The 22,133-nt window shown below is 46.7% G+C and overlaps 1 protein-coding gene across 1 annotated transcript in view; it reads right to left on the reverse strand.

Moving 5' to 3' along the window:
- Positions 1-22,133, reverse strand: part of TENM4 (teneurin transmembrane protein 4) — a 725,358-nt gene that overhangs the window by 135,510 nt on the left and 567,715 nt on the right. The window contains exons 13-14 of the mRNA XM_037138546.2: positions 7,911-8,012; positions 5,743-5,937 (exon numbers count right to left, since the gene is read on the reverse strand). Coding sequence (XP_036994441.2) covers positions 5,743-5,937; positions 7,911-8,012 — 297 coding nt within the window. The remainder of the gene's footprint in view (positions 1-5,742; positions 5,938-7,910; positions 8,013-22,133) is intronic.

Genomic DNA, 22,133 nt, shown 5'->3' on the forward strand with positions numbered 1-22,133 from the left:
CTTAATTTAAACAAGAATTTATTTTGCACTTAAATTTTGTGATTGATATAAACTTTCAAACCTCACTTTTCAGACAAGCGTTTGTCTTGCAATGTTTCCAGGCAAGCATTTCCATGGCTATTCAGAGTCGTATGTGGAAGCTTTGCACAGCTTGTTCTCATGTGGTGGGGGAACTAACTCTGCAGCGGTAGCTCCCAGACAAGCCTCCTTGCAGGCCTCCTGGTGCCCAAGGTCAACATGGTCTCACGAGACCACCAAGGCAGAGGGAAAGAAGAATACTGTAGGTTACCCACTCTTTGCTTGTACTATAGGAAGTACTTTACTAACCTCACCAGATTCTGTTTTCTCAGCAACCCAGTGAGGTAATATGAGGAAACTGAGGCTCAAGGAGCTAAATAACTTATGCCAGATCATACAGCTAAACCCTGCCAGAGAGGAATCTGAAGACAGGTCTGTCTGATTCTGAACCTAATGATAGTTCTGTTACTGGAGCTGATTTTCCTAAATCAGGGCTTTAGTTACAGGATTATACAAAATCAGCAGAGACTTCTAATCTTCCATAAAGCCCTACATAGAAAAAAGTGAAAGAAGAGGATTTATCACGTGGCTTCAGCTCACACGGAAAGTGCAAAAGGCAGCAGAGAGAAGATAGAATTGGCAAGGGGGTTGGTCCATGTCTCTACTCAACCAAAAAGTGTCATCCGTTTTGCATGTCGGGCGGCAGGGGAGTCTATTCATCTTGCAGTGGTAAGGGCAGAGCCGTGTCCTGGCAGGGGCCCCACTGTGTGGCTGTTTGGAAAACAGTGCTGATGGGGCTGCCATAGTGCAGTCAGTCAGCTCCTGTAAGAGCGAGTGAGGAAGCCCTATGCTGCAAAGAACAGATTTTAGCATTCGAACTCTGAGATCCTGAGTTCAAGGGTCACAGGACAAGATGTGCTGGTTCTATGACCATGGGCGAGTCACATGTCTGCTCTGAGCCTCCATCTATAAAGCAGGTACGGTAAATTACCTGTCTCTCAGGTTGCTCTGATGACCAAATGCCATCGAGGGTTGGAAAGGACTGTATAAACCATAAACGGTTGGAAATAGTTGTTTCTCTGCCCCATCAGGACGTTCAGCAGCATGACTTAAGCAAACTGTGGTCAGAGCTCATTTATAATTCAGACATGCTTGTACTTTATTTATCAATTAAATTTTATAACCTAGTATATTTGACTTTTGCACGAAAGACTGGGAGACCCAGACTCTATATTAGAGTCTCAGACACAAATGAGCAGACTTTATAAATGGTAACATTCTGGGAACAGGCTGTTTATTTTGAGGGCCAGCTTATTAAGAAAGCTCTTTTACTACTTTGGTTTTTAAAGGAGTTCAACTTAATGACCTAAATGATAAATAAGAAGACCAGAGGTTGGGAGCAACCATTTGGCTAAAAACATAGTAACAATAATAACACAATAGCAACAATAACGATCAATTTAAATTTAGTCCCTCTTCTGTGCCATAGTTTGCTATTATATATATATATCATCTCACTTAACCCTAACAACTATTTGATGTAGATCCCATTACTGTGCTCATTTTCCAGATGAGGAAACTGAAGCCCAGACAGGTTAAGTAAGTTGCTCAAGATCACACAGTGGTAATTCAAATTTGAATCACTCTTGGCTAGTACAGATCTCTTGTGATTTCCTTTAGAATTTTATTGGTTCTGAAATACATGTATTCACGAATATAGACATAAGCACATAAAATGGTTAAAAAGCAGGAAGACAGAAAAAGAAATAGGGCAAACTGGAGAATTAATAAAGCCAAATGAAGGCAAAGAGTTTCAGGAAGTCTCAGGACACCGTTTAGTAATGGTTCAAGCATGGCCTGTGGGAGTGCCTGGTAATTAAAAAAAATAAAAATAATAATAGTGATAAATTTTCATGACTCGCCTCAGATCTCAGAATCTCAGAAGGATTATTCCAGCCCATTAGGCTACTATCATAATTCCCCAGATCTAGAGAGTTTTCCAATTTTAAAGGAAATGAGTCAGCAATTTCTATCCCAAGACCTATAAAGGTATTTCCGGCTCCATGAATACCTGACCCCAGCTTTGGGTTGAAGCTGTCTCTGAGGTGCCCTTGAGGTTGAATCTATAAATCTGCACTGTTGGCGAGCAAGCTGAGAGGATGCCAAGTTTAGCACGAGGCCCTTGGTGTCACAGTCCTCAGACACAGTAAGTCTGCTGGGAGCCAGGAACCAGCAAAGTGAATCCCGCGCTCTCAGAAGATGGTTCAGGCAAGGAAAGAGGAGAGGGAACCAAGGAGAGGCTACCTCCAGGCAATTCACCATCAATTAGCCATCGCTGCTGAAGGTCCAAGTGAGCGAGGCACTACGGGGAAGTTTCACAGAGGACTGCACCTCTAGGGAAGGCGGCTCCAGGAAGCATGAGCTGAATGGCCGAGGATCCTGCTGGGAGCACACGGTCCCTGTGCATCCTGAACGCAGGGCCATCATTTGTGCCACAGTGACATTCTGACAGAGACATCCTACATCGGCTGTGGATCTGCCCTCCCTTCCCGGGGCCTCTGGGGCGACAGGAACCTTGGGATGGGATGAAAGTGGTCTCTTTCCATCACACTGGATGGTTTCCCACGTGATAACTATCTTTCAGGGAACTGTGCGTAACATGGGAGGGATGGGCTGCACTCCGTGCAGACAGTCCTACTTAGCTTCTCCTTAGAAGAGGTGCCAAGCAGTTATATTTTTTCCTCTGAAGAGCTTGCCATTGAAGCCAAACTTTCTGGAGGAAGCTTAGCCTCCTGCAGATGAAATGATGAGGGCCGCACGGTCAGGCCATAAACACAGCTCTTGCCCCCAGATGCCCACACAGGCTTGTAGACGCTCTTCAGCACCAAAATCCCAGTCTCACTTTTCACTGCAAAAGGCCTACGTTGTTCTCTTCTCCCTCCCCCAACTCCCTCCGAGGGTCCTGTTGGCGTGGTTCAGGCTTTAAAAAAAATATAGGGCAATAAACTTCAGAAGGAGGAAACGGGAGAGCGGGGAAAGTAAGCTTGTTAGCTGATGTTCTATAAACACAGTGAAACCCCTTAGAAGAGAGTTAAGGGAGAGGGGGGACAGGCTGGGGAAGCAAAGGCCCCAAGAAACCCCCATTATAAACACAGGACTATACAATGACGCTTCACCAGAGCAATAGAAATAATAAAGGGAATCAGTACCAGATGGCCTTCCTCAGAAAAGAAAGCAGGAGTAAGAACATTTCTTTTCAAATAGATAATGTAAATCAAAGAGCTAAACAACCTCCTTTTCCCCTTTGTAAGTACCCTAGGGCTCTGGGGCACTGTCCAGGGCCTGTGGAGCTGGACTGCTCCCCCCCCCACCCCCGCCCTTGGCCCACACAGCGTGGTGGGCTGGTCTGGGAGGGCAGCCCCACAGTTCCAGGAGGAATCTCCTCTTTGTTTTTCTTTCCTTCTCAGGGTCTTCACCTCAAGTGACTAAACCGAGAATGGAAAGCAGATGAAGGTTACCATTGTCAGGATGAGAAAGCCGAGTCCCTTTGTGCGAGGGGCTGGCCCGCCCCCCCACCTCAGACATCCCTAAGTAACCCACACTAACGTTAACAGGCCCAAATCAGGGCCTCCAGTCACACTTGGGGTTTACAGACAGTGTGTCTCTTAGGGGCAATGCTTTTCAGACACTAATTCCTTCTTGTTCTCCACTCTTTTAAACAGGCCTGTTACAGTCTCTCTCTCTCTCTCTTTTTAGAGAGAGTGATGGCTTGGGAGGGGCCTCTCTGTTAAATTCTGAATGAATTTAGAAAACTAGCTCTCCTTGGAGCGTCTTCCACCCAATGGAGAAGGTGCTAAGGGCCTTAGGGGAGCTAAAGACTATTAGCATCATCCCTCAGTTTCAATGGCCAAGTCCATCTATTTCAAAAGCACTTGGATGAAAGGAGTGGAGTAAAACAGGAAATGTGCTTCAGTCGCCACCAGAATAATACTAATAAGAGGTAACATTTATAGAGCATTTACTATGTGTCAGAAACTGAGCTAAGTGCTTTACGTGGGCCATTTAATTTGCTCCTCTCACAGCCCTCTGAGGAAGGCATTCCCATTCTATAGATGGGGGGACTGAGGCTAGTTAATGGCTCAGCCATGACTCACACCTGCATCTCATTCCAGAGTGCACACTTTTAAAAGCTACTCTGCACTGCTTGTGAATAAGACACCTCCTTTTATCTGGAAATTCTATGCAGCCAGGAGGGGAGAGTACTGGATCGGAAGTGAGAAGACCTGGGTTCATGAACCCCAACCCTGTCACCGGTTAGCTCTGTGACCATGGTCATGCCACTGCCCATCCCTGGGTCTGAGCTCCTTAACCTATGAAATACAAATATTTGCTTATCTCACCTTGTTAGATTTCCTAGGGAAATACTGATGCCATGGTTATATCAGTAGTTCACTTTCTATAGTGATGATCTATACAGGCATACACGGTCTGTCTGGAAAATTCCAGCTATTGTTAATATAACAAGAATGGTTTGTGCCACATCGGTGTAACCTGACAGCCAAGGAAAGGGGACCGGAATGTGCATGTGTGAACAATGATGACTGCACTGTACTAGTCAGTGGGGGCCATGGACACCATTGAGTGAGCATGTGTACTGTGTGGCCTTGTATTCAAAATGACTGAATCAGTAGAGCAAAGAATCTGCATCATATTTTGTGTAAAGCTTGAACATGCCTTCATGGAAATTATTTGGATGATTTAGAAGGCCACAGCTATGGGCAACTGGTGATTGAAAGCTTTGTCATGACAACATACATGCTCATGCATCACATCTGGTGCAGGTCTTTGACAAAACACCAAATCACCCAGGTGACTCAGAACCCCCTACAGCTCAGATTGGGTGCCCTGCAACTTCTGGCTTTTCCCAAAACTAAAATCACCTTTGAAAGGGAAGAGATTGCAGACCATCAGTGAGATTCAGGAAAATACAATGGGGCAGCTGATGGCAATTGGGAGAACTGGGTGAGGTCTCAAGGTGCCTACTTTGAAGGGGAGTGGGTATGTATGCAAGAAACATTTTCCTTGTATCTTGTATCTTCTTCAATAAATGTCTCTATTTTTCATATTACATGGTGAATACCTTCTGGACAGACCTTGTATATTCTACCTTATGAAGGACAGAGACATGCTTACGAGCACCTCAAAGCCACTTACATGAACACACACAGACACATGAAGGAGGCAGAATTTGGAGATCTAAAATATACACACACTTCAGAAATGGGGAGCAGAGAAGCTTAAAAGGAGTAGAAAGAACTTGGGGTCTGGAGATAGAAATATTGGGCTCAATCCCAGCCCTGCCACGCAACAGCTGTGTGACCTCGGACAAATCATTTGAGCCTCAGAGTCTTTGTTTCCTCAACTATAAAATGAAGATGATTCCCCTCCCAAGTGGGGTTTGAAGTTAAATAACACAAGGCTTCTAGCCCAGAGCCTCGTACACAGTAAGTACTCAATACAACACTCCCCTTCATTGAGTAGGACCAAATTTGAATGTCCTCTTCCTTTCAGTTAATTCCTGTTGCTGACGAGTTCCTCACTCAGGGGGCAGGGAGCACAGGGTTGCTCAGGTGGCTTCCTCTGTCCCCTGGATGTCCTCTTGGCCCCATGTGCTGACCTCTAAGTCCAAGCAAGGTGCTGGCTCTGGCTGCGCACAAGCCTTACCTTCCTCACAGTTCTCGCCCTTGTAGCCGGGGTTGCAGATGCAGGTGCCCATGATGCAGGTGCCGTGGTTGCTGCAGGCCACATCGATACACTGGTTGGTGGGCACGTCACACTCAGCACCCTTCCAGCCGCTGTGGCACAGACACCGGCCCTTCATGTACTGGCCGTTCCCGCTACAGAGCACCGGGCAGGAGGCTGGGGAGACAGCATGGGAAGCCTGGCGTGAACCAAAGCCCAGCGTCCCCCAGCAGCTTTTGCCCCTCTCTCCCCTTGGCCTGCTGGCTTGACCGAGAGCCTCAAGTGCTTTGCCACAGTTCCCATTTGCGCCCATCTGTTTCTCATGCTTTATTTCATCCCAGGTGAAACACATCTGAGGCTGTAGGCCCAGGTGCAGGGGCTGGCAGAGCTGGTTCCCACTGAACCCTGCTTTCCCCCAACCCCCTTATATTCCTGGTACAGCACGGTGGTTGCCAGTACCCTCAGATGGAAAGCTTCACTCTGTTCCTTGGGCCCACGAGAAAAGACAGCTAACCTCCTACCTGCCTCAGCCCCTCCTGATGCACTCCGTCTAATAGCACTCCATTTTGCTTCCCCCACCTCAACTGCAGCACCACTTACTGTCACCTTGAAGCAGCAAATCTGTTTTTCTTGCCTTTCAAGCTTCCACTAAAACCCCGTATTTCACTGCCCCACGAGAGAGAGTAGCTGGGCCCAACTTAGCTCTTGAAAGTATTATCTTTCCATTCTGCCTCTTAGCGTAAAGTGTTTTGTGAACGCCTATATGGACGACACTATATAAAAATAAATTATATTCATTGTGCTGTAAGTGCCTACCGGCCTTAGTGAGGAGGCTGTTTCATACATGACTCTTCACTTTAAGTGCATATGGGATGAGACAGTAATTGTTGTTAGAAGGAATGACTCATCTCCTCTCTGCACCACCTTCCCCGGGCCCCCACCTGGCATCTTGTGTTCTGAAAGCACTCAGCCGGTAATCACCGGGCTGCCTCGGGGCTGCTGGCCCTGCTGCCTCAAACCTAGTCTATTTCCTGTTGGAAAGAATAGGCAGAAACCCCAAAGCAGCGTCCTATCACTGTATTTTCAGGTGCTGTTTCCACAGCCTGGAAAGCTCTCTCTGGCTTCCACCAATGAACAACGACTCAAGCGTCAGGTCTTGGTTCCAGAGTCATCTCATCTGGGGAGCCTCTCTTGGTCCTCACCCCATTCAAGCTAAGACAGCTGCTCACTTTCACTATGACAGGAGCTCCCTGCCTGGGATCTCCCTACAGTGTTTCTCCCTTATTAGGTGCTTTGTAACTTGACTTTCCCTGTTTCCCATTCTGAGAGCTGGTGGGCATGCCTCGTGTTGTAACCTCAGAGTGTGGCACAGGACTGTGCCTGAAAGGGCACAAAGCAAATGCCTGCTGAATGACTGAAGAGGTAGAAAAACCAAAGGAAGAGAAGGGCCTTTCCAGCCTCCCTAAAGGGAGTGCCAAATTCTTAGGACTGTCTTCCCATCTCCTTTGGCATTTTCCTTGTTAATTCTTCCAGGACAGAAATGGAGGCCAAATGCACAGGGCAGGTCACCGGCAGCCTTTAAACTCTTGCAACAGTGGTTATCGTTAGCACTGTGCGTGCCCAGATCTGAAGCAAAATTAGGGTCCTGTGTGGAGAAGAGCTGTCTCGCCTTCCAAGTCGTTGGTGGTCTCAGCCATGACCCTGCTTGCACAGTTAGAAGGCAATAACTGAGCAGCAAATAAGCCCCAACCCCTCTGCACAGGGGCAGGAAGAAACCACTCTAGCTACAGATGAACTTCAAAGGCCCTTGGCAAACACTGATCACTCCTCTAAGAGAAAATCAGTGGTTAAAAGGACCCTATGCCACTCCCTCTGCTCTTACAATGGAGCATGAAGTTCACTGTGGCTGCCCCCCTGAGGGCCTTCCTTCCTGACCTCCCCAGCCATGCATGTGGGGGTCACAGTGGCTGATGAGGCCACGCTCTGCCACAGACCTCCCTGTCCAGGTTTCTGAGGGAGGGCCCCTGGGAACCTTTCTCATGAGAGTCAGGGAGTGGGCTGGAGCTCTGCACTGGCTCTGAGAAGTAGCAGCAGAGCTGCCCGAGGGGCCCAGGGAGTGGAAACCGCAGGCCGCCATGCAGGTCTCTCACCTCGGCCGCAGTCGGGGCCCAGGAAGCCCAGGAAGCAGTGGCAGGTCCCCGAGACACAGTCGCCATTGCCGTAGCAGTTGCTGGGGCAGTTATCCACCGATTCTGGGGGGAAAGGAAAAGAGAGCTGAGAACAGAAGCTTCTTTCCCCAAACAGGGGGCCTGGGAATCAAGCCTCAGGTTAACCAGGATCCATGAATTTGAGCTCTTCTGGCTCAATCACTGAAAGCAACCGAGTTAAAAAAAAGTACATGTTATTTTACTCTTACTGAGGTCCATCTCCACTGACACTGGGAGACGTGTTCTGGAAAATGTCTGTCTGAACCAACTTTTTATAAATCAAATTTGTATCTACAAATACATTAAAGAATTTTCTCTAAAGTCATGGAGAAAAACAGTTTAACTTGTTAGCAGTGGTTATCTTTGGATGCTGGGCACTTCTTGGGGTCTTTAAACTCTCCCACGTTTTACATTTTTCTCATAATAGGTTGATATTTCAGGAATTTGTTTTTTAAAGCTACTGAGCATTTGTAACTCTACCTTTTCCCACCTCTGATTTCTCATTGGTCCAGGTCCCCACGTGCTCCATTCACCACCCAGTAGCCTGAGTAACGTCTCTGTAGCAAATTTGATCCTGTCACTTTCCTGCTTAAAACCCTTCAGTGGGAGAGAAATGAAAACACCAAGCTCATAAAAGGCACAGAAGTTCCCTCTGGCCCACCTGCACCCCCAGCTTCTGCTATTACATGCCCACCTTTGCAAAGATATTACTGTCTCTAAGTCTCGCTCATACTTTGGAATTGTGTGTGTGACATGTCAAGAAAATCCAGAGTTCATTTCAGATAGATTTTAGTAAAAAAAAATCAGTCCATGTTCTATAGCTCCAGTTACTGAACCCATTCTCTAGGAAATCCGTTTCTGTGGAACAGCCCACTTCTCACTGTGGCTGGATGTGGAGTAACGGAAAGTAGGCACTGTGTTGTGAAAGCCTTTGTGCCACATAGTCCACAAAGTTCATCTCATTTCACTGCCACCAAATCCAGAATAAGGGATTATGATTTGTATTTAGGAACAAAAAAAAAAAAAAAAAAAAGGGAAGGAGGCTGAGAGATGAAGTAACTTGCTGAAGGCCACACTGTCACAGATGGAAGAGTCAACCCCGGGCCTCTGGACGCCAAGGCTGGTCTTTTTCAATAATATGCTCTCTGAGCCTTAAAGAAACTTTGTCCACAGCAGAATCCAGGAGAATGAGCGAGGTGACAGAGCTGCAGGACAGTGAGGCCAGCCCTGAAGATTGCAAAGGAACCCGTTGGAAGGTAGAGAAATCTAGAACTTGTAGAGCTTAAAGGGATCTGAGAGACCATCTAGCCCAAAGCTTTCATTACACAGAGAGGGAAAGAGAGAGTAGAGGAAGGGCCATGACTTGCCCAAGGTCTCAGAATGAGTTCGCAGAGTCAGAGGCGAAAGTAGAGGGAGAGGTTAGTAAGGTGGGCAGAGTGGACGATTCAACTGCATGTCTTTGTGCACAACTCTAAGTCATGAAGACAAAGCTAAGGCCTCTGTCAAATGAGATGTTACCATATAAGACATGAACCTTTTCCACAGGACCCTTGCAGCCTGACTGGGAGGATGAGATAACACTGTCAATGAGTAGCAGCACAGGACATTAAGGAAACCTGGTTCTTGGGTCCATTCTTCTGGTCCCATGGTGGGTGACCTAAAGCTACTTCCATCCTGGCTCTGGGTCTCACCTTCCTCAAATGTGAAATAAAGGTGATGGCAGAGATGACCCCAGGACTGCTTCCTGTTCTCAAATTCTGAGTCCATAATTAATTAAGAGAGCAACTGCGCAGGAAGGGCATCCAAGCAAGGGCATGAAGCTTAACCGAAGCAAAGCTTAGTGACTATGCAATGCCCGCTGCTAGGGGGCAAAACCAGCAGAGGGCGGGCTTCTCAGAGGAGGTGGGCTTAGGTACGGGTAGAGAAGGGAAAAGACGGGGAGGCCGTGAGGAGTTCAGGGCGCAGGAGTTCACTTCCCAGAAAGGTCTTTTCCCAACTGTCTGCCATTATCAATTTTGAAACTACTTAAAAAGTTTGGAAATAGGGATTAAATGTGTGGTTCTTTTTGTGAGTGGGTGGGGAATTCCACTTACTCCACCTTGTTCCTCTGCTAGCACGAACAGCATTTTACACCAGCACAGAGATAAGAATAAGAGGGTCTAACCCAGAGTATGTTCTTGTTTCAGGGCAAAGTGGCCTGGGTCCCCCCAGAACAAGGCCTGCAAGCCAGGGCCCTGAATATCTCTGTTCTCCAGCGGCTTTGCTTGGAAGAATCCATGCTCCTGATTGATACCTTTAAGATTGCAGTAGCTTCTTAAACACATTTTTTAAAAAGAGAATAACTTAGAAAATTTCGTTTTGAATATTCTTTTAAACATAAGAATTTTGAGTAAAGATTAAGGTAAGATTATTTTCACGTTTAGCTACTGGCTAGAGGTACAACTGGAGGGTGGGCCCCACCCGCAGGATTGCAGGAGGACCGGCCGGAGGGCAGGAGGCCTGGCCTCCAGGTCTCGTCCTGCTACTGAAGGGCTGTGGGGCCTTGACCAGGCCACTTCATCATCTTTCTGCACGTGTTTCCTCGCCCTTGCACTTGCTCCTGCCTGCTTGGCAACTCCTATTCCTTCTTTCAAATCCAGCTGAAAGGTCACTTCCTCTGACAAGCCGTCCTGATGTCTTAAACAGGCTCAGTTACCCTAGGACTCTTTCCTTCACCCTCTGTAAAGCCCCAAACAGTCCCCAATATTGACTATGAACTCCCTGAGGGCAGGAACTGAGTTTATTCACTTATATATTTGCCAGAGTTCAAAGAGGGTCTGAATAAATGGTCATTGTGATCACTGAAAAAATTCAACTAGATGATCTCAGAGACCCTCCTAGATTGCAAATCCTGTTGTTTAGTACTTCTCAAAAACCATGGTATTAAATAGTCTCCTAATAATTACTGTAATGACCAGTTGCATTTTTAACAGGATCAACTGTAGGTATGTGTTACATATACGCTTTCTAGATTTTGATTTATGAAGCCTGCAAAGTACAAACATGTTCATCATCTGCCAGAAAGCCTTCATGGTGAAAAAGTGAGAAAAGTACATTTTCTATGACCAAGTATAGTGTTGGTTGCCAAATCTGACAGCACAGAATGCTGTTTTGTGCTGCAAAACTTGCCCGAGGCTGCTGGTTTCAGAGAAGGCAGACGTTTTAGAAAAAATGGAATAATTTTATGATAGTAACAAGGAAGTAAAAGGGAGACATTTGGAGAGTATTTCCTTTTGATGAAATGTTTATGTATATAGTTTTTCTTCCACTTGGAATGATTTCAACCACTTAGGGTCCACCTGGGATCCCACACGTACTAAGTCCCCACTGACGAGACATCTCCATGCTGAACACGTGTGCAGAAGTGACACTCATTGGCGTGGGAGAAGTGTGAACTTCATTGCATAAATTTGTTGTTATGTTTCCAATGAGTGCGTGGTGAATTTCTTCCCCCCATGGTTCCTGCTTTGCTCGCGCCCCAATGGCAGCTGCCTTCATTTGGTGGGAGATGTGCCTTGAGAGCTGCTCACATCCAAGTGAAAACTTCAGCTGCCCATGAATAACTGAATTTCATAATTGGGTATATGGTACATTGGAAAGTGGGGCCTGCCCCCCTCCCCAGCTTTGTTTTTCTATCACAGCAGTGGATCCTGCTAGAAGATTTGATTCTCAGGAACTTGTTTTTCCTTCCATCAATATTGAAATGAAGAGTTTAAATGTTTACTTAGCTCCTTCTCTGGACATGTGTTGGGAGTGGGCGTGTTTTCTGCATGTTGAACAAAATATTGCTCGACATACAAAGGGGCATCTGCAGAAGGAAGAAAAGACACCAGTGTTCTTCCCCAGAGGAGACCTGGGGGACAGGAAACCAGAGGCCTCAGGGAACCCCCGCCTTGACTCATTTTGCCTGTTCATTGCACTTTTCCAGAAAGAAATCATTAGCACTGACGTGTCAAGGTGAAAGGATAACAGTTGATAAATCTGTCCTCCTGAGTCCAGAGTCAATGTCCGGAAAAGCCTGCCTTCATTTGCCACCTTTTTCTTTTCTGTTTTGAAACCCAAAGCCTCATTTTGTAGGAAACAAGGAGAGGCCATGAAGGAAAATCCTGCCTGGAGAAAGACTATCGGGAGCCTAGCTGCCTACTGGGCTGTCTCCCAGGGGTGATTATATGAGAAGAGGGAAGGAGGTTCTTCCCCCGCATCACCTCCTGGGGGGCACAACTTCTGGCCCCGGTCTGAGCAGGCTCACCTCGGGGGTCAGAGGAGCCCGATGCTGGATTCTATCACCAAAGAGAAGGATCCGGCTGAGTGAGGTTGGTGCTTACTAACCATCCTTGATCTCTCTCTCCCTGCTCACTCAGCACTATCGCTCCCTCCCGGCTCTGTCTTGCTCCCCTGTGATGTGTCCCAGATAACAGAAGCTTGTGTTCACTACCTGCAACTTCTTTCTTTCCTTCTCTCATCTTTCCTTCAGTTGTAAAAGTAAATGCTGGCAAATGTCTGGGAGTGCTCAGCTGAGGAACCAAGATCCAACTACTGCCTGGCAGAGGTCCACTCTCTGATGCCTCCTTTTGACTACTCTGTATGATGGATGTTCATGCTTCAGGCAAGAAGGAAAGAACTTGGACACGGGACAGCCAGTTGGATGACTAGATGCATCATCTGGACAGCAGCTAGTGACATTTATAGTTTAGGTTACAACTATTCCATCCTCTTTGATTCTGAAAGGAGATTGGGATTATTGTTGGCAACCAAAAAGAAAAGAGAGAGAGAGGGGGGAAAATAAACTAGACAGCATAGTTGGGATTTAATTCTATAACAGCTCAAGATTGAGAGAAGACTCTTATATAGATCTTCTCATTTCCTCAAATGGAACTGTGAAAGATACATATTTTAGTTCACTCCTTATCATAATTATGAGAAATAGGTACCTTTGCCACCATTTTACAGTCTCAGATGGAGATTGAGAGCCGACGCCACTTTTTCAAGGTCACAGCTATCAGGGAAAATCTGGTAGGTGAACCAAGTTCTACCTGAAGCCAGAGTGTGTGGTCTATGGCCTGAACCAAAATCTGGGCTCTGGAGCCGGGCTGTCTCTTACTAGTGACCCACCCTTTGGACAAGTCATCTCTAAACATCAGTTTCCTCATCTGTGAAATGGGGTTAGCAACAGCACTCACCTTGGAGGGTTATTTCGAAGAGCAAACAGGGTAAAGCTGTGCATATAAAGAGGTTTGCTCAGGACTTGGCAGGGTTGGTATTTTGTTTGAAGAAAGGGGTCATACATGCATTTCATTTGTGAACCAAAGCAACATACTCACTTGGTCTAATGAATCCAAACAATGCAATGTGGATCACTGGGGATAAACACACACACACACACACACACACACACACAGTCCCCACAATTAAAACAGGAAAGCAGACAAGTACTGTACTGAATTTGAAGAAGGCAGGGTGTTTGGGTAAATTCCCTCCTGGGGAAAAGCGCTGTCAAAGCAAATTAAACCTGTTGTCTCCCAGAAGCCCAAACACAGGCAGACTCATGCCAACAACTGAAAGAACTTCCTCCCTCTGCACTCTAGATTGGCACTGGGCAGGTGCCAGGTGCTGGAAAACTGGTCCATGGCCCGGGAGGTGTCAATCCCTGTAGGTGCCCCAGCTTTCTCTGCAGATGATGGAAATCAAGTGCTTTTCATCTGCAACAGTCTAGGTCAATGCAATGACAAAAATTTGACGAAGCCCCTGACAGCCTGGGCTTGAAGCCAGTTCTGCACTGGCATTTGAACTGTGAAATCTGTTTTCAATCATACCCAGAAACCTACCAACCACTATTAAAGAGCAGTTCTAAGGAGGGGTCTAAGAAAGACACTGTTTCCTTGATTATATTCAGTCTTGGTTCTTTGCTAATTATTTATTTGGGGGCAAACCCAATTTCATCAATCAGACTGTGAACTCCTTGAAGACTGGCATCATGTCTGGTTCTTCAGAGACTGGTGAGTACGACACGCAAAGCAAGTCCTCAGTAGTATTTGTTGTTGAGCAACTCAGCAGGAATGCAAGGGAGAAATGAGATGTAGGGCGGGGGTCAGGGCAGTAAGAATGGCGCAACAGACTCAAGAGACCAACTGGTGGCCAAGAGGCTATTGCTTCCTTGTCCCCTGTTTTTTAAGTACAACATCTAGAATCTAGAGAGTGATAGGAGGCTTGGTTTTGTATTGTACTCTCAGATCACATTCGGGGTTCAATAGTTCACATCTGGGGGCCACATTTAAGAGCCTGGTAAGATCCACTGGAACGTGATCATCAAAGGACGTCCAGAAGGAGAAGAAAGCTTGAAACCACATTTCAAATGAAGAGTCCTTGAAGGAATTAGGAATTTAGCTTACTAAGGGAGTATGAGCTCTGTTTAAAAATATCTACAGGGCTGATACGTGAAATAAGGATTAGGGTCTTTGAGAAATGGACTTGTTTCAAAAGAAAAAAGAATTTTATAAGAGGCAGAGCAGAATACCACCACTGTGTTGGGTTACAGTTCATGGATGGGTACATATGTGCCCAAATACTGTAAACTTCTTGACGGCGAGAAATGTATTATTCATCTCTGAATCTTCGATAAATAGTATCACCCTTGACTCAAAGCAGGTGATGAGTGAATGTTGGATGAATGACTAAATGAACTAGGTAACCTATTAGGTCACACATTTTCAGTCACTGCACGTATTCAAGAAAAGGGCAAGTTAATGACTGGTACTCTAGGGGGATAACAGAGAAGCTGTATGGCATCTTCCAAACCTGAAATCTTATGATTCTACGAGTCATGGTGGAAGGAAACATGTCTGGAGTATATCAAGAAATTTGGGTTCCAGTCCTATGCCCGCCACTAGCTTGTTAGGTGAACTTGGCCTAGGCCTTCCTTTTCTCTCTGGGACTTTCTTTTCGCCTCCAAAATTCATTACATTTATTCAGTAGATGTTTCCTGAGCATCTCCTCTATCTCAGGAAGTGTTCCAAGGGAAGCGGATGGCTTGAGTAATCTTTCAGATCTAACATCCTGTGATCTAAGGAATTAAACCAGATGGTCAGTTGTTAGAAATAGATTTAAAAAAAACAAAACTAAGATCATCATCATGTTTAGGACCTGAGAAAGCAAAAGGAAGTTTGTTGTTTAAGGGCAGGCTCCAACTTTTTTAATCTCCCTGCTGTGCCTTCAGGTAAGTAGCATTCTATGATCACCTCTCCTATGAGAGGGGTCTCCGGTGAGTCACCGGGGCTGGGTGAGCAGGGACGGCACTGGAGGGCAGGCGGCTTGCTGGCTAAGAGCTCCCACATCGTTTCCAGGGGCTGCTGGCAGCAGCTCTCACAGACGTCAGAGTCCTCGCAGTTGGCCCTGGTTCTGCCGCCTTTCCCAGGAACGCTGCACACACATCGTCTTCGGCGTGTCCTGTGCACAGGTGCCAGAGGCCACTGAGACGCATATGTCAAATGGCGATAAGAACGACAGATGCTGTGCTGTTCAAGAGCACGAGGGCCTTCCAAGGAGAGGGGCTGCTCATGTGTTTGAAGATGCTTTTCTTTCTCTTACAAATTTATCGGTCCTTCACCCACAGCTCCTTCTGAGGGGCACTGCTCTGCCCATAGTTCCTCTCAAAAGAGCAGGCACAGGTAGACAAGATGATGCCACCTCTTCACGAGCCTGAGGGGATTGGACGGGGATAAGCACCTGACCCAAGAATACCTGATCCACAGGCCGACTGATCAGCGCTCTATGACATAGCCATAGTTCCAGCCTTTTGTATTTGAACTACAATGTACCCGGGGAACGTGGTGGTTGGTCATGACAGCATGAGAGTGGAGGTCAGAAGGTAAGGTGGAAAGAGGGGCTGGTAAGGCTATGCTGGCCTGGGAAGAGCCAAAGTTCAGAGGAAGCAGTCTTGAGTGAGCAGAGGATGCCGGCCTAATCAGTAGAGAGAGGTGAATGGAGCTGAAGCTCTGAGAGAGGCAGGGACACCACAGCAAGAGACCATGCAGCCCATGACCAGAACAGAATGAATGGGGACCCTGGAGCTGCCCAGACTTCCAGAGGCTTCTCAGAGCCTATGTTAGTCCCAAAGTGTGTCAGTCTTTTGGAAACTACTTCACTGCCACACCTGCCTGGCCTTGCGGTTGTTTGAGCGTGTTTTTACTCCTTGCAACTGAAAGAACCCTGGCACATCTACTTGCCTTGGACCTTATCAGGCTCTACCCGGTAGTTTGCAGGCTTTGATGATAGCTGGTAAGTGCAGGACTTAATGTTTGTAAAGCATTTCTATATACGGCTTTATTTGATCCTTACAATAGCTCTGTATGGAGGAAGGGAAGTGCTGTTTATTATTCCCTGCTTTGTAGACGAGAACATGAAGGCACAGAGAGCTTGCTGAGGTTCACGCAGCTGGTCAGTGACAGGACTGTCTCATCTTACCTAATGCAGGGGCTCCTTCCTTAACCCTCCACTGCCGGGCTGATAAGAACACCTGCTGATCCTCCTCCTTCTGCCTCTGGTCTGTCGGTAGTACAGTGAGGACTACACAAAGGATGCTGCCAGGACCAGGAAATTCCAAATAGCACCTACTTTAGTTTGGGTAATTGGAATTCTGGTTTTAAAATATACCTAGTAGCATTCAAAAATAAAAACGCGGTTCCAGCCATTCACAACCATATCATACCGGACAATAATATTGATCCATTTACTCATCATCACTCATTCATTCAAACGAGTCTCTGTGGAATCCACTGTGCTGATGCCATCGAGGGATCCAAAGTGTGGTCCTGCTTCTCAAGGAGCAGCAGTAAGGCTCTGGGCTCTGAAGTAGGAACAGATCCAGGCCTTACTTCTAGGGTGGGACTTGGAATAAGTCACTGTATCTGAGATCTTGGTTTACATGTGAAATATGAAAACTACTATCTCACAGCCTTGTTGTGAGGATTAAATGAAACCACTATGTAGATATATATGTATGTGCATATATAAACATATACCTGGTATATAGAAGATGCTCAGGAAATGTTGCTTTACTCCTATCTCTAGGATAGTTTCAGTGATCATCACGTTCTAGCCTGAGTCAGTCCCCTGAAGGGCTTGTTAAAACACGGAGTGCTAGGCCTGACCCCCAGAGTTCTGATTTAATAGGTCTGGGGTACAGTCCCGTGTGATGCTGATGCCGTAAGTGTGGGTACCGCTTTAAGAGCCACAGATCTGGAAGAAAGGCTGAGACTTTACGCACAGGGCTATCAACACAAGCCAGAGGGGGCAGAAAGATCCAAACTCTGAACGACTGTGAAAAAACTTGCAGACTGCTTCCAAAGAGGAGGGCTTGATCCTCCAGGAGGCAGCATTTGAATAGCTCTTTAAGAATAGACAGTCTTTCGAAATGCAAAGCAGTTCTGGGCAAGATGGGGGTCGGGTAAGCCGGCTCCAGAATAATCATCTCTGCTGCTCCCACACAGTGACCTGCTGATCATCATGCCAACTTCATGTCAAGTCTGTCTTCAGAACAAATTATTTAAGAAACCAGTTTTTTAAAAGCTCAACTCAGCTGCTAGCTGGAGGGTTCCATCTAATGAGCATCACTTTGTGCTGAATTATTCTGTGATGACAGACAATGGGGGAGCAGAAACCGGCTCTGAGGAGATGGGGTGGGGGAGCTGTTAATTATTCACCAATCATTTATCAGAGCTTGTCAGCAAGATTCATACTGCTCACAAAACACGAGAAAACCACCCCTCCCTGCTTCGCATCAGCACAGCCAGGACTGAAAACACACAGAACCACGGAAAGATGACCCAGATGACTGCAGGTTAAAACTCCCTTGCTGGCCTGGGTTTCACTTGGAAAATGGAAATGTTGGGTCACAGTTACCTCTGGCCTGACCCCCTGTGTCAGCCTTCTAAGTGGGCGCCTGCCTCCAGCCTTGTCCCCTTCTATCTATCCCTGTCAGCCACAGCCATTGTCCCGGAACTGGGTCTCTCCAGGTCCCTGATCCATAGCATCTAGCATAGATACTGCAAAACTGGAGGCTTGTCAACACTTTTGTTTGGAAAGCGTTTTTAAAACTTTGAATTAGTTGTCAGATTTTTTAAAAGGAGCATTCATAGAAAAATCGTATATATTTTTTAAGAACTGGAAAGTCCAGCATGGCAGCGACCACCTCCCATTTAGGAGAGGCACCGGCGCTGACACACTCTGCATCTGCAGCTTCCGGCACCACCGCCGCCAGCCTGGTCCCCGAGGCACACGGATGCACGACCCTGGCCTGGAGGAGCATTTCCCAGTGCTTATTCCAGTGTTGCCTTCACACTGTTGTCATAGTAGTCACATGCCACTTGTCCTATTGTTCACTTGGGATTTTTTCTTGACTCTTAAAAAATTTTTTTGAGCAGAAATTCAATATCAATTCAATATCATTAGGAAGTCATGGTTTGACATACCTAATTATACTTTTTTTCCAGTTTACTGAAGTAAATTCACAGTTTTTGAAAAGGAATTTGTCTATATGATCTAAAAGAATCTTAAGAACTATACTTTTGGAAACACTGGCAAGGGGAGAGCCTGAATTTCTGAGCCAGGAGTTTAGGGCTCTAATTTCCCTTTCCAAACTAATTTCGTTGCCACAAGGGTCCTCCTCATGTCCACTTTGTGCTGTGGCCAAACTGCTCCCTGCTTGCCCCTTCCCGCCTCCCCGAGGTGCCGACGCTGGTGACTTCACCTGCAAAGTTATCTGCCCACCCCCTTGCACCGGTCCAGGTCCTAACCACGCTTCATGGCCCAGTTTAACATCACGTGGTCTGTGAAGCCTCCCCACATCCCTTCTGGCAAGAGAAGCTTCTCTCTCATCTGAATCCTAATGGCACTTTATTTCTATCCTTCACTGATCACCTGCTGCTTTCCACCTTGAAGTGTAGTTGTTTATGAATGCAGCCTCTCCTCCTAGTAGACGGCAAATTCTGTGAAAGTAAGAGGTCCATTTCCAGTGCACCACCTTGTCCGAGTCTCCCGGGGACTGGCATACTGCCTTGTCTACAGTAGCTACGCACTCAACGCTTGTCAAATATCAAATGACAAAGGGCGACAGTGCCTGATTTCTGCCTCCAGTCCTGACGCTGGCCTCCTTCTGTGGGGTCTGGACTGCTCACTCCCTGGCTTTTTTCTTTCCTTAAATTTCTTTCTTATAAACTTTTCCCCAGACCTGCAGCTTCACTTTCATTTCTCTTCCTCTGGGCCTGTTACTCTCAGCCAGCCCCAGTACTGGGCCCTCCTCTCCCCAAACAGCACTAACCACGTGTCTGGAGCGTGTGCAATAATAAAGTTTTGCGGGCCCCCAAATCTGCTCTCTAGCAAGAACTGTCAAGATGGCTTCTGTGAATTATATACTTGCATGAGTTCTTCCAGGACATACGCAATAAAATGATTAACAAGGTGGGTCAATTCCCAGACTCTGGTGGATTTTTCTTTACAATAATTATAATGTGTGTTGTTCTGTCTCACAGTGATTTGAACAGTATTTCTTATTTATCTGTAGATAACACTGAACATAATAACTTGGGTCTACATCTTTGGGCCAGAGGCCAAGCTGGAGTTTTGTTGGATACCAAATCCTATTAGAAACCATGGTAATGTAATTATATGTTCAAGTTAAATATTTTTTAGCTGCTCTAGCCACCAAGACAGATCACTCCCTCAGCCTCTAGGCAAAGACTGCCCAATGACAAAAACAAATGCTACCCATCTTGCAAGGAACTGAGAAATAATAGTTGCTGTTGTAAAAAGTTTATGGAACCTTCTGGCCACCTCTGACTCTCTGGCAGCAGCAGGACTTTAAGACACCATCATACTAGCTTATAATGCAAACGTGAACTCCTGCCTAGACCTGACCAAAAGGGAAGTGTCCCCGGTTCCCTGACCAATGAAAGGTGGTCTGTCCATGTGCCAGGGTTGTCTGCTCTCTACCTAGTAAGATGCTTGGAAGCAGTCCATAGCTCCTACTCCTGGCTGTCTACATGCCTGAATGATGAGGGCTGCTAGGGCCCCTGGAGCTCTAGGCTGCAGCCCTGTGGCTGGCTAGCCTTCCTCCCTGGTCCCTGGTCCCTTGTACATGACCACTGGGCTGGAGTGTGAGCACAGACCCAGGCGTGCTCAGTTCCTCAGGGCTGGATCCTGCTTGTGGCATGAATTGGCTTTCACTTGGCTGGAACTCCCTGACCATGACCGAGCAGGGACTATGCAATCAGGTGGACTTTGGTGTGACTTCCACTTCTGAGTCTCACTAGTTGTACAATCATGGACACATCATTTAGGGTCTCTGAACCCTAAGTAAACCCTGGTTTCCTTACCTATCTCAATGCAAGGCTGGGGAGGAAGTGAGCTATTGCATGTAAAGCACAGAGTAGGGCTTGCAGTAAATGTCTCATCATTGGCAGGTAAAATGAAACCAAGCCAGAACCAAACAGAGCAAACCCATTTTGGACAGGCCAGGTCAGAAGCTACCTGGTATAACAGAAAAGAACACAGGCTTTAGAATGAGATGCCTGTGTGACCTTGAACAAGTCACTTCACCTCTCTGTGCCCCACTTTCCTTGTTACAGTATTAGCACCTGGGTGACTATGAGCAGCAAGCCATGGACCCTTCCAAGGGTTGGTATTTCCTGGCTGTCCTCTGGCTGACCTCACACATGTGGGTATGTGCACTTTCTGACCACAGGACAACAGGGAGCTGGGGAAGCAGAAACTAATGCTCCAACACTGTCTCCACACGGTACTGGTTTATCTTATTAAGACTCAACTAAGTCCACAGAAGATTACATTTCTTCCACCTACAAGGCACATTATAACATCTTGGGTTGTGTCCACATGGACGTATTGGGGACATGGAATTCTCTCTTCCACTCAGCTCATACCTGTAAGGCTTGGGTGTACATTCTACAGACATCACCCCTGTTTCTGTGACAGATGAGTTGTAAGGGTCCAGCCTCTCCTAGAGCTTCAGGGACATTTCCCATGCACTCCCTCACGTTGCGAAGCCCTAGTTTCTTCTGTCCCTTACAGCTTACCCTAAGCACCATGGCTGCACCCATGCATGACATGTGAGGCTGGTTCTCCTGACTGGGCCTGACCCATCACTACAGCTAGGGGCTGGGCTCAGCAGCCAAGGGCAAAGCATGCAGCCGCACACGCCCAAATCAGAAGAGAAGCTGCCACCTGCTCATTGTTAAATTGAGGGTGATGGGTGCTAATGCTAGGCATGCTGGGTCTTGGGGCTTCCAAAAAAGGTAGTAAGAAGTAGGAAAAACAGATGATCACCTTTCCAGGGAACAGAACCTCCAGCTGAGCTGGGGCAAAAGGCCCTTTGATCCTGAGCCCTACACTTGTAGACACAATATTTCTACCTGCCTTGGCCTTACCAGGTGCACAGTCTTCTGTCACCTTGCTTCGATTCCTGGCAGCTAGCCAGCATTCTGGAGGACACAGGTGCGTGTCTTTTCCAAAGCGGCCAGGTCTGAGGGGGCTGCCGCTCTGGCCATCTGCTGGTTTCAAAGGTTAAGGAAGAATAACTTTTGTTCATGATGGTTGAGTATCACCCCTCTTCCCTCTCAGACCCAGAGCAATCCAAACCTTCAAGTTCAACTGCCAGGACAATAAATTAAGAGAAAGACACTAGCCAGAGAATATTTTCAAGTACATCCTCTGAAAGGCAAAGATGGGCTAGAATATTTGACATCTCACTTCTGCCCTATAAGCTTAGATTTCTAGTGGAGCTATGGGTTTTCAATACTAAAGTAATAAATGCAGACATCCAATAAGGTAACAATAACTAGAATAATAGGACTTCTGGCCAAGATGGAGGGGTAGGTAGATACACTTTGCCTCCTCACACAACCAAAAGAACAACAACAACAAATTTAAAAACAAAAAATAACCAGAACTGCTAAAAAATAAGACTGTATGGAAGTCTGACAACCAAGGAGTTAACAAAGAAACATTCATCCAGACCGGCAGGAGGGGCTGAGACAGGCAAACGGGCAGAGAGGACACTGCAGATAGGACTCACAGCAAAGGCAGTGGCTGGAGCACGGGGGTGGGTGAGGCAGTGGC

The sequence above is a fragment of the Artibeus jamaicensis genome, unplaced genomic scaffold (assembly GCF_021234435.1).
Source record: "Artibeus jamaicensis isolate MK-2021 breed Jamaican fruit bat unplaced genomic scaffold, CSHL_Jam_final contig_64, whole genome shotgun sequence".
NCBI classification, from domain to species: domain Eukaryota; kingdom Metazoa; phylum Chordata; class Mammalia; order Chiroptera; family Phyllostomidae; genus Artibeus; species Artibeus jamaicensis.